This window comes from Aythya ferina (genome assembly GCF_964211825.1).
Source record: "Aythya ferina genome assembly, chromosome: 7".
Lineage (NCBI taxonomy): Eukaryota > Metazoa > Chordata > Aves > Anseriformes > Anatidae > Aythya > Aythya ferina.
Window position 1 is genome coordinate 33,051,861 of NC_140302.1, and position 12,758 is coordinate 33,064,618.

The 12,758-nt window shown below is 49.2% G+C and overlaps 1 protein-coding gene across 12 annotated transcripts in view; it reads left to right on the top strand.

Moving 5' to 3' along the window:
• Window positions 1–12,758, top strand: part of TACC2 (transforming acidic coiled-coil containing protein 2) — a 124,648-nt gene that overhangs the window by 66,103 nt on the left and 45,787 nt on the right. The window contains exon 1 of one of the 12 annotated variants that reach the window (XM_084526820.1): window positions 3,234–3,642. The exons of 9 other annotated variants lie outside the window; for them this stretch is intronic. In XM_084526820.1, the coding sequence (XP_084382946.1) occupies window positions 3,575–3,642 (68 nt within the window). In that variant the 5' untranslated portion in view covers window positions 3,234–3,574. Of the gene's footprint in view, window positions 1–3,233; window positions 3,643–12,758 lie in introns of those variants that run through there. 2 more of the 12 variants (XM_084526821.1, XM_084526822.1) reach the window with 2 other exon arrangements.

Sequence of the window (12,758 nt, forward strand, 5' to 3'; positions counted from 1 at the left end):
TTTGGTGGAAGCCCAAAAATTTCAAATTGGGTGCTGGTGACCCGAGTCTGAATTTCTGTATAAACACAAAATGTAGCAAGACCAAATATTTGGGAGTCGGTGCGTCATTCTCGACAACTAACCAGTAGGCATCGAGGCTCAATAAGGCATCCGTTTGGTATAAAATGGATGAAACGAGCAGAAAGAGGAAATGAGAATTTTTAAAGGATGGTTCTGAATGCTGAAATACCCATTTGTCAGCACTGGGATCACAGTAAGTGGTTTTGGGGCCATTGTGTAGAACAACCCCGGATTGAGGTGCCGGGAGCATCCTCAACTCCTCTGAGGCCACGGTGACCATTTGGGTTGGCTGTTTTTTGAGCCACAATTCCTTTTTTTTTTCCAGGTCCCAGGCAAGTTCTTACAAAATGTACTCCCGGTATCAGCACGGTTTTGATATTTTTAAAAGCCAGCACTAAATTTAGTACCGACTTGGCGCTTCTGTTGGCAGGCCCGGGGGATGGATTGGGGCCAGGCAGGAGAGGGGGAGCTCCCCGCTCCTCGGGGCTGCTGCTCTGCAGACGTGGTGGTGCCGTGGCCGTGCTGTGCCTGCCTGCACGGCCGACTGCACCTCTCCGAAGCGTGTCCAGCAAAAAGAGTGCTGTGATGCTCTCAGCATCTCAGGTGGTGTACCGAAATGTGTGGTTCTAGGTGATGGAGCAAGCGACAGGATGGATCCTCTCCAAACCTCAGCCCAGCGCTGGTCCCCTGGCAGCTCCATCACGTTACAGACCTCACGGCCAGGTCCAAAGGAAAGCCACGGTCTGGCTTCGCGTGTCTCCTTGGCCAGGAATTAGAGCCTGACTTGTTGTGCTCACAGCCCTGAGCCAGCAGGTGCTGCCGAGTCCAAGGCTCAGCTACAGCACAGCATTTTGTGAAGGACTATTCCAGTCTGAAATGCTCAACTGAGAAAATGTGTGCCCACCTCAATAATTAACTGAACTCACCGTTAGGAATTTGCATGTAAACATTGATATTTTTTTTAATTTTAGTTTCTCTCATTGGATCTTGTCATTAAATCTACCGGATCGGAGCCGCCACCGCTTTTAAGTGTATGACATCTCCTCGTGCAGGTGCCTGTGGTAGAAGGAGTGGGCTGTGCCCTTCGTTTTGAAGCTGAAATGTTTTCCCAAGGCTCCAGGTAGCTCCAAGGCTCCAGGTAGCGCTCCTTTGGCCACTGAGTGGATCACCAACACTAGAGCTGACGGTGCCTCCACCAAGGTCTCGCTGCAGTTGTAGCCCGTGTTGTTATTTCACCAATCCTCCCACTCACATTGCTGCAGTCGAGCTGCTTTGGGGGAGATTTTTGCAAGAGAAGAGTTAAATCCTGGCCCCTTTGTAAGCTGGAGTGGCCCAGAGCAGCCTCAGAATAACGTCCGACCCCAGCCTCTTTGTGTGGGGGCTTGGTTTTTGCAATAGATGTACACTTGAAACTTGAGGCAGCCAACGTAGGCGTTTTAAATGTACTCTCTACACTTGTTAAAAACATGCCACAATATTCCCCCTTCCCCCCCTGCAGGACAAATGGTGCCTCAGTTCCCCCTCTGGGCTTCCAGCAAGCTGCTAGGGCTTTCCTTTCTCAATGTGGCGGTGGCTTTTCAAAGGAAAGGCTTTTATTTTTATTATTTTCATTGTCTTCCTTTACTCTGTAATAAATAAAATCCAACAGGGAGCTCTTAGGGCACGCAGGAGACCGGCTGGCTGTAGCTCAGCACAGCCACCACGTGCAAAAACTGCTCGGTGACCTCAGCCCGATGGGTGCCCCAAATGCAGCCCTATAATTGTAGGCTGCGGGCTGGTGCTTCCTGCACTCGGCTGCTCTCCTGCAGTGATTAACCATTGCCAAGCTGCTGCCAGAGGACACGCGTTTTCTTTTCATACTGAAGAGCTCATGGGCTGGGGTTCGGGGTGGCCCCAGTGGCTCTGGCACTGAAGTGGAAGCCAGAAATGCCGGAGCTCGGTCCCGGAGCGGGGCGGGGAGGCTGCCTCCCTCCCTGGGGAGCTGGGTGGTGAGCACGAAATGCTGGATGCCTGAAATGAAACAACTTCCAAGCTGTAACTGGCTGGGAAGCGTGTGGCTAAGCGAATTGTGGGCTCACCAGCTTCTCCTGCATTTATTCTGATGCTATTGGTAAAATCATTTAAGTTTAGGTACTCTCTGGAAATGAACTGTGTGCCTTGTGTTCACCAAGCATCCTTGCTTCTTCTCACACCAGCGGTTTGTGGTGGGTACACCCCATGGCAGAGCCCTACACACACAACAGCCCGGTTTTTGTGCAGGAAGCAAACCCTGCTGGATCGCCCTTCTTGCAAGCAGGGCAAAAAATACAGGTGGCTATTGAAGGCGTGAGCCTAGCGAGGCCTCCACTGAAACACGACAGAAATGCTGCGGTAGGTTCTTAACAGTTAGCAAATTTTAACATCTCTGTTAAACACATCTGAGCCTGCGGACCTCTGTGCCCCGTCCCGGATCCAGAATTGTCACACAGCTTCAGGCCACGCGTGTCCCCGGGGCTTAACTCCCGGTAGATGGTGATGGGGCTGGCTGCGCTCGCTCCTTGAGGGATTGGAGATCCCGGCACCCCACGGCAGCTGATCCACAGGGCTTGGCACATGGGCTGCTCAGGTTTGTGCCTTTCAGGCTTAGAGATCCTGGTGGCTGATCCCTCGGTGTCGGATTTTGAGCATCCCCTGCCCCGAGGGGCTCCGTGCCCGCAGAAGCCAAACAGTTAAGTGCCCCGATCTCCTCGGATGGAGCGGCGCGGGTGGGGAAGGCTCCCACATTGCCTTGTTTACCTTGGCTGCTCATGATATTCTCCCTCCGTCCCTCATGGACGGTTCCATTTCTGCCAGAGGGATGAGCTCGTTCGCTGCCACGAAAAAAGCGGCCGCGCCGCTCCTTAATCCCCTCCGCAGCCCTCCCGATCTGTCCAACTCGCCTCTCACCCAAGGGAAATGCATGCGCAGCGTCCCGGCCACACGTGCATTTGCATTTCAAATCAGCTGAGTCAACACAATGTAATGGTCCTGCCTGGAGGTCCTCAGGGAGCCACAGTAGCTGACAATGTGTGCTTAAAGGGAGGGTCTGCTTTTCTTCTTCTGTTTTTCTTTTTTTTTTTTTTTTTTTATTTTTTTTTTTTTTTATCGTTGTCGAAGGCGGTTTCAATAGCCGGCAGCCCCGGGCTGGAGGCGCTTTGCAGCGTGGCCGCGCGCGGACCGCTGATGTTTAGCAGATGATCAGCCTGTCAGAGCGGCCGGGATTTCATTTTATTTTCTAAACAGCGTTCATCTGGACGGGGAAAAAAAAAAATATATAAATAAATAAATAAATAAAATAACTGGCAACGTTTCAGAGAAGAGAGGCTGCTGCCGAAGTGTTCCTGCTCGGGCTGCCACTGATGCAAGCAGCTGTTCCCATCTGCACTGCAGCACCGCAGCCTCTGCACAGCCGGAGCTCTCGGGGCTTCTCGCTGCAGGGACTGCCGAGGGAGCCGGCCTTGCTCGCGTCCAGCCTCGAGCCCAGGGCACGCTGAGGATGGGAGGCTCGCAGTCGCTGCAGCAGGCACAGCCAGGTAGCCTGATCCGGGAGCCGTCAGAGGCGATGTAAGTCCGCGTTCCCTCCGCTCGCCTTTTCTCCGGGCTGCTGGGCCCTGCGGCCAGGCTGACTTTGCGGCCGCCGCCTTTGTTTGGTGCTAATTGCGTTCAGCTGGGGGCATCGCCGGGGTTTTGGGGGGCCGTGGCGAGCGAGGTGCCTTTTGTAAGGCTTGCCTCGTCGCAAGGCGCCTCGCTCGGGCCGGCCGCCTGGGTTGGGTGGTGTGGAGCGGTGGCTGCGCACCATATGGTTTGTCTTTTCATGTTTTGGGTGCGTAATCAATCAAACACAATGACCACTTACAGCGAACAAAAAGCCACCCCTTCCCCCTCCTAACCCCACCGGCGCTGTGTTTTCTGCTTAACATGCGCAGCGTGGAGCTGCATTTCTCTGGTTTCTCGGAGATTCCCTCTGCTTTTCTCCGTGCAGATGCTGTTTTTCGGGTCACATCACCCTTGCCAGCATCAGCCCTGTCTTGGCGTTACGGCCTCAGATGAATCAGGATAGCAAGGTGTCCGTAGATCTCTGCTCGCTGAAGGCCAGCTGGGAATGAGATTCATTTGGGGCTGGGAGGGGGAGGGAAAAGCAGGCAATTATCGGGTATTGAGAACGAATTACCACTTTTTCCCCATGGCTACAGCATGTATGGAGGTGCACAAATATGTGTGTGCATGCAGAAATAGCCGACTCATTTCCCAGGTAGAAATAGGGTTTGGTCATTTGTTGGTCGAGGTTTTATCGGTTCACGTAGCTGACAGTCTCTTCTCCCTGACCTCCACCCCAAAGCAGTCAGCTGGCGTGCTGGGGCAGGGACTTTACCTCTGAAAGGGTTTCAGAAGAATTGCTTTGTCCCTTGCTGGCCTTTCAGTCACAGGGATCCCGTTTATCCAACATGTCTGAGCACGGAGTTAATTTCTGATCATCTATTTCAGTAAGTTCCCGTTATATCCACTGGAGCTAACATACAAACCAGCCTCACGTAGGTCTTAAAAACGTAATGTGATGCCTGCTTATTAAGGTGGCTGTGATAAGATTTGAGGCATCATTTGTCTGTTTGAGATCAGTGCTTCAGAGTCGAGGGGGAACGATGGAGCAGTACCTGATAGCTCTGCCTCCGATAGGCCTTACAGGTAGGTTTGTGCTCCCTTTTGTCACCTCCCAGCATACCAGCACAGAGCTTGGCTGGATTCTGGCTTGTTGGGGTTGGAAGATGCAGGCCTACCAGCATTTCTGCATCCTTTGTTCCCCTGATGTGCAGCTTCACCAATTAAGCTTTTGTTTTTTTTCTACGTAGCTCCCTTGTGCACAGCACCACCACGGCTTCGTACAGCTTCTGTTTAATGGCACACGGGGATGAGCTGATGCCTCCCCGTCTTTAAAGCACTGAAAATTACATTTTTGTCTGCACTAACTGGGTGTGTTTTCAATGGTGATCCGAGCACTGGGCAATAAAAGCAACGCAGGTGAAGCAGTGTTGGGTGTGTTTTCCATGCAATTTTCACAGCCTTTTAAGAATTGACTCTGTTGAAGAACGTATCGACCAGGCTATGTGGTTTTTGTTATGGCACTCGAGTGAATGACATTGTCACCTCCTTTGGTGACTCACATTTGAATATGCTCATCTTCTGCAGTTAGGTTGTGCTGTGGGCTTTGGATGTGAGCCTTTTAGGCCCCGTGTAACCAACGGATACACTTTTAGCACAGACGTCATTCAGTAACTGTTGATATTCTCAGGAAGAGTTGGTGAAAGCTATTACTCATCTTAAATAAATACTGAGAGTCCTCAAATAAATACTCGCGTCCTCTCTTCATTCCAACGAGACACTCTTTAAGGTAAGGCAAGCCAGGAGATGTTTCTTTATCCTTGAGAAAGCGCAGGCCTGGTTTCCCAAAATAAGAATCTCTTTGCAGGATGCCATGGCAATCTGCTCTGAGGTCCTGGTTCATACTCTGAGAACTGTAACTTTACCAAGGGTTTTTTTAATGAGGTTACACTTAACTTGCTTTGCACACCCAAGCGAGTCCCAGGCAGGTTGGGTAAGGGCCTGTGGGGCTGCAGCATCCCGCAGGGGGCATTTTGGGGATGGGCAGAGGCTGCCTGCTGAACGGGACAGCTTGATAATAAAGGATGTAGCTTCATGACAAAGGCAATGCCCAGCTGGGTTGGCTGCCCTGGGTTCATTAGGTGAAAGGGGTGTCAATCAGAAGTCATTGCTGGAATTTGGCACCCAAAATTCATTAGCACCAAAAAAGTACGGAGACAATTTCCTTCGGTATCTGCTGTTTTGGGAGTTTCCTGTGAAGTGTCCTAGGACAGGCCTCTTCACTCAATCTTAGTGAAAGTCCTGGAGACCGATGGTAGAATTTGGGTGGAGAAGGGATCTAGGTTAAAGCTTTAGAGGGTGTCCATGATTAGACATAAAAATATTTGTAATAAAAACAGGGTGAGTGCTGACAGCCCTGGGTGCTCTGCTGTGCGTTGTGGATGGTTGGCAGCTCAGTCACTGGCAGTAGGCAATTACCCTTTTATTTAATAAATAAATAAAAAAAAAAGGGGGGGAGAAAAAAGTCTATTTTGAATGATAAAAAGGGAAAGCCCAAGGGAGGCCGGTGCCGATAGAAGTTAACTGCAGATGAAAGTGGCGTGGTTCAGAGCTGGCTGTTGACATTATCAGCGCTGTCATGTGCGTTGCAATCTGCAGTAGGCGCCCCGGTGGCCGTGGATTGAGCTAAATGGAGGCCGGGTTTCAATCAGGAGCAGCTGAAGTGAAGGAGGTGGCAGCGTGAGGATGTTTCTGTGCACGCACCCTCACCTCGGGCACCCTGCAAGCGGCTCCTGCTGGGGCCGGGGGCAGCCTTTGGCTCGGCACCCGCTGCTGCCTGCTCGTCCCTGCTTCCCTTTTTAACAGCACTACAGTTCTGTCTCTAGGTAACGCTCTGTCAGCATCAGAAAGCTGGAAGTCTCGGTAGGTGTTTAAATGTTGGTGATTTAGATCTAGCTCTCAGCTTGGTTTATTTTTCCTCTGGTGGAGAGGCTCCTTTCCCCGGGCACGAACCGCACCTCGCTCTGCGGAGTATCACAGCTGCTGTCCTTGCAGCACCTGGATGGGACTGACATTCAGCACACATTTCTTGGCCAGCCAAAGGGCTGGGGCCGTGTTATTGCCTCCCATCAGCTCTACCTGCTGCTTCTGTACCATTTGCATCCCCTGCCCATCCAAGGGGAAAATGACTGGAGGCTGAGCCAGCTCCCGCCGAAGGGAGCGGTGAGATGCCCGCTGACCTCGCTGGGAGCTGGATCGGACTCCGAGAAGGAAATTGAATGTTACTGATGGGTGGTAGCAGGCCAAGCTGCTGCCCTCGTGGGTTGTTGTTAGCTGGTTTCGGTGCTGGTTGCTTGAAGGACTGGGCAAAATTTAAGCGAGGTTGGCTCAGGCTGGTGTGAGCTGCTCTGTGCGTGGGTGTGCGTACAGCTGCGCACAGAAGTCGTCTGCATATGCACAAGAAGTGCAGCCCTTGCTGGCTACCAGCTTTTGTGCTTTTCTATCCATAAAACCTAGAGGAACCCACCGTATGGCTCTTAAAAGTCAGAAGGAAACCAGTTTGGTTAAATATTTGCACAGTTTTATAGCCTGAAGTGTAGGGAAGTCACCTCAACGAATAGATACAAGACTGGGAAGATATTGAAAGCATTGAAGGAGTTTGGGTCTTTGGGAAGGAGGGGAGGCTTCTGTTACTGTAATAGTATTTAGTTCAACTTAATCCCTTCTTGACAGCCAGTCCTGCCTGTTGTCAGCCTTCTACATATTTATTATTATTTTTAAAACTCCAATTGACAGCCACCGGTCGGCATCCTTGGCAATGTGGAGAGCACGCTCTACCTGCTGGCTTTGTCTACCAAGTCGGGGAAATTGCTGGGAGACACGGGGGTGTTTTACTTGTGAGAAAACGAACCAGAAGTAACAGGCAAATTCTTCTGTCAAGCTTTCCTGCTTTTTATTCCAGCCTCCCTCATTCGAGCCCAAAGGATCTCGTCTCTGAAGTCAGCGACAGCGCTGCTTTTGATATGAATGGGTACTACATCAACCGCTGCAGCTGTCAGCAGATGCAGGCAGGTCACACGTAGACTTGAAGACAAAATAAAAAGACCCCAGAATGGCTCACCCCTCCATTAGCGAGGCACACCACACATCTGGCAAATACGTGGATATTATAGGGCTCCCTGGACTAAATGGTGTGCCCTACACGGTGCGTACTGGGGCTGCTGCCATCCATTATGCATTGTGACACAGAGGGAAACTGGGAAATACGAACTGATGGGAAGCAGTAAAAACGTGAATGAAGAGGCATTCCTGCACGTGCCTGGTGCCTGACACTTCCCTCTGCTTCTGCCTTTTGCTTTGCTTGACCCAGCAGCCAAAGCAACCGCTTGTTAGATATAAATCAAAGATGCTCTTTGGTACTGGGAGCTTTAGAGGTAACAGGCTGGGTGCTTTTGAGTTTTTCTTACACCAAAATGAGTTCTGTCTGTTAGGGACGTGCTTCCTTTGTTTTAAGACCTTGCGCTGATAGGGAGTTTTTGTATTTGCTAGTGCTTTGGATGCCATCTGTTACCAATAGATACCATTTCCTTATCCATCTCTGATACTTTGTAAGGATTTAGCTTCCTAACAAACTTCTTATGCTGCCCAGTTTTGACTTCCCAGTGGCAAAAGGCAGAGCTTTAACTGGAATTTCAGTGCAGTTGGCGTTTTCTTTGGGGAAGTGGGAGTGTCTAAGAAAAAACTTGGGGTTCCTCTGCGGTGAGAAACAAACGAAAAATGCTATTTTTACGATGGAAAAGCTTTCTAGATAAGTAAAAAATAAAATGTCATTTCCCATTAGCTCCTTAAATGCTTTGAAGCAGCCATCTGAATTTAGTAGCAGCCTGTGGATATCGTGTGTTGTTCTCCCCGTAGCACCAGAGAGTTGGCTCAGTGGAAAAAACTGAATGTTTTTATTTCCATGGGTTCCCATTTCCCACCACAGTTCTGAGATCTCAGAGATTTCTTTTAAGGCACATTTTGGCCCGAGAACCTTCATCAGTGGTGGCATTAAGACAGCACCATCCCTCCTGAGCTCCAGAAACCGAAGAGCAGTTGGCACGGTAGGCTGTTGAAAAACTTCACACATGAAGTGGGCAAATTTGGGGTTGAGAAAGTATGGATCTCTGCCAGAGCCCTCCGGGTAATTGTAGGGCTCTCCTGGATTTACGTTCATCCCTTTCCCTCAGTAAGGCTTCTTACAGCTCCGATCCCGCAGCTCTGGGGTTGGGTTAAGGAGCTGAGTGGGCGTTTGGGAGCCTCTTGCCTTCCAGAGAGGGCATTGGGGTCATCCCTTCTGTTGGGATGAAAAGGAAAAATTGGGAAAATCTGGGACTTCCCATGGCAAATTTCATGGGTTTAGGTTAAACAGGATCCCTAGAATTATGTGCAAATGAACAAGATAAGGTTTTTCTAAACAAAAGCAGCGTGTTTCTAGGGCTAAATATAGATGAGATTGTATCTGAAACGTAGCAGCAGCTACACTCAGCTCCTGCTTTTGAGTTTTGATCTGCTCCCAGCACGGAAATGTGCGTTTATTGGGCTTGTTAACGGTTCGCTGCCCTCATTAAAAACGAGCCCAGTGTTGTGCTGGGAGAAGGTTTTCCTTGCTAAAGGAGGGGAAGGATGAGTGAGGGATCCGAGCTCCTTTGGGTACCACTGAAGTCCGGACCTTGCCCCTTTAGAGCTGGGCAGCAGAGGTTGGGTGCCGTGGTGTCGCCCAGCCGAGCTAAAGCTCAAGTCAAGGAGAAATCTGCCTGCCAGACCCGTCTGGAGCATCAGCACCCGTCCCACACCCACCTCAAGTCAGAAGGTGAGATAGGTGTTGCCCACCAAGTGTTTTATTACTGCTCCATTGCTCCCTGGCTGTTCGTAGCCCAGAGCAGAGGACAAGAGGTTAGCTCTGCACAGCCACTGGGTGAGACAGGCCCAACATGGGGCACAGGGGCTCTTTGCTCCCCTCTTCCCCGTTGCCAAAAGGACCCCCTGACTCTCCCCTTCTCCATCCTCTGTGTAGTCCTTGCCTCTTTTCTGAAAGGAGCTGCTTTCCCAAATCTCCAGCCGGTCCCTCGGGGATTACAGGTACCACACGTTCACCTCTGCACTTCCCGGTCGCTGTTTCATCTCCTGCTGCTGCTTATGGGCTGTGTGGCTGAGCGGAGACATGGCTGGGGAAAGCCTGGTAGGATTCAAGGGGTAGCTGCAATCAGCAAAGCAATTTCAGACGTACGGCTCTGGCTCCCAATGAATTATTGATTATTTTCCCTCGGAGCCCTCGCATGATGCTGTGTAGCGGCGAGCGCAGGCAGCCGGCTTGCTTTCCAAGGATGTAGTTAACAGGATGTTGTTTCCTGGATTAAAACTTCAGAGCTTGCTACTAAAGGCGGGGGAAAGGTATTTGTCATGGGTATTAAATACTTAAACAGCAACTACCAGTCCCTGATCTGTCAGGGTGAATCTCAGAACAAAATACAGCGCTGATAGGGATCGCTGTGCATCAAATGGTGATACCTGTGTTTGTGGGGAGCATTTCACCTTGGATATTGGAGGATCTTCACGGCTTCTCCTCATCCCTTATGAGATTTACGTATTTGAACATTCAGCAGCCTCTGGTTAGTTAGGAACACACGAGGATGTTTGGTGTTGTGATGTCTGAGGGTGAGTGTCTTTAATTAAATGGTATTTCCCTGTTGTTCCTCGGAGAATAAAGCAGCTGCCTGAGAAGAGCGCAGAGATTAAAAGATGTGCAGATCCTTCAGTTCTACGTCCTGTTCCTGCCGAGTGGAGGTTTTCATTATTCAGACTAAAGTCTGTGGAAGGGGAAGGCTGGCCAGCAAGACTGGGAATTCATTTCATTATTCATTTATTGCAGCAGTGTCGAAAACACTCCGTTACGTCTCAGGAAAAGCCATAAAAAGGAAAAAAAAAAAAAAAACAAAACTTAATGTGATTTAAATCAATGCAGAGAACTTCTCGCTAATCAGTTAGAAAAATGAGTTAAGTAGTTTGAAGTGCTGCTGTAAGGATGCAATGTTATATCCCTCAATCTTCCCTTTCAGATGTGGCTTCCCACAGCTCGAGACATTTCTTTCTGGTTGCTGCGTGAAAGCAGGAAATGGCTTTGCTGGGGGAGTGCGAGTTTGGCTTCTGCACAGAGTGCTCTCCAAATCACTGAATAAACAAGCAGGAAAAGCAGGAGAAATAATTCCTTCTCCCCTCCTGGAAAGATTTATGGAGAGATTACTTGTAATGCAATAGGTAAAACGCAGAAATCAGCATTAACTTTAAATTAATTGTGTCCTTTTCATCCTTCTCTGCTGCGATTCTAGTCCTGTTCTCCAAATGCAATCATCCTATGAAGAAAAATTACCCTTTTTATAGTAAGCGATTAATTTTTAAGAGATCCATGTTTCTTTTTGTAACCTCTCGTAGAAAACACGTTTCCAGCCTGACCTGTGTGGTTTGGGCAGCACACGAGGTGTTATTTATTTTCCACGGCTGAAGTCCCACATTGCGATTTGCAGCCAGGACGTTTTATTTCTGTTTTCTCACCTATCCAAAAAAAAAAAGGCAGATCCCTACATGTCAGTTCCAACACTGCTGTCGAGGACATCGAGCTGCAGATCGGATGTGAAGTCACCCGGGAGGGTTAGAGCAGCGGCTGTGAAGATCTGAGCCCTGTTTGCGTGTTTGCACCGTGTTTCCGCAGGTGTACATCATTAATGCTTCAGCCGAGCTCTCTGCTTTGTGCCGAGACAACAGAGAGGGCATCACGCCCTGGCTCGCAGCCTGGGGGAGAAGCAAGGAGCTGCACAAAGGAGGGAAGCAGCCCTGGCTGCTCCCGGGGTGATGCACGATGCTCTCCCTCCCCTGTGTCTCTAAATTAAGCCGTGTGCTTGTCAGGGCACATCGCTGATGGGCTGGGAGGCGTCGCCTTCGATGGAGAATTGATTATTTTCCTGGGCAACCATGTTTTGAGTGGGTCTTGTAGGAATATTTATGCTGAAATCAGCTTAAAATCCTTCTCTGGAGAGGAGTGCCAGCCCTGCTTCCTGCACACATCTGTGACGATATGAGTTCCTGTGTAATTGCATTGTGCTAAAGTAGGTCTCTGTCAGTTCAGCAGAATGGGATTTATTTGATAAAACCTCTATTTTTTTAAGCGAGAACTGCAAGGAATGCTTTGCTGCCGTGTCACAGCTCCAGCCATAAACCGATCACGTGGCGTTGTCCTGGTCTTATATGGGCAAATGCCTCTGTCGAGGAAGAAGCTGTAGCTGGTTTTGTGCAGCTTCTGCGATAGGAACCCCTGAAAGCAAGACACAATTCCTATTTAAGTCTCCCAATTCTGCAGTATTTACAAATTTCTCAAAAAAAAAATCACAGAAACCTTTATTGAAAGAAAAAATACACTTTTTTTTTTTTTTTGTCCTACAATTTAGTCTTTATTAGGACTTTAATGTATCTGTAAGATAGCAGGATAAAGAATGAAAATACCTAGGAAATTGACTTCCTCCCAGTTGAGGGATAACTTCTCGAAAATTATTTTAATTTTTTGTGATTCAAGAAGCTGCTGTTGTACCCATTTTTCACTGAACCATGCCCAGTTTTCAAGTAAAAACAAAAAAGGTCTACAGGGCAGCGGTTAGGGATGTCATAAAGTGAGACTGAAATTACTTTCCAGCTATATAGTCCAAGCTGAAACAATCCTGTGCTGAAATTACAGTTTTGTCTTGACGGTCAGACTTTGCAAGTCGGAAGCCTATAAAACATTCCTCCAGTGTTGCAAGGCAGGCAAGTAGCTAGGGGCATCATTGTCTTTTCTGGGATGTATGCATACATATACCATACATAAACCTCGTGCTGTACAGCAGGCAGCCTTCCCCCAGAAGGTGAGGTACATCCCTCATACAGATTCAGCCCTAGAAAACTATGAATTCCCATCGATTTCCATCACAGTTGGACACTTTGCATTTTGCTGGAGCAAACCCTGGGAGAACAATGTGTTTGGTTTTCCTCTGCTTTCCTCCTGGGTACCAGGCCTT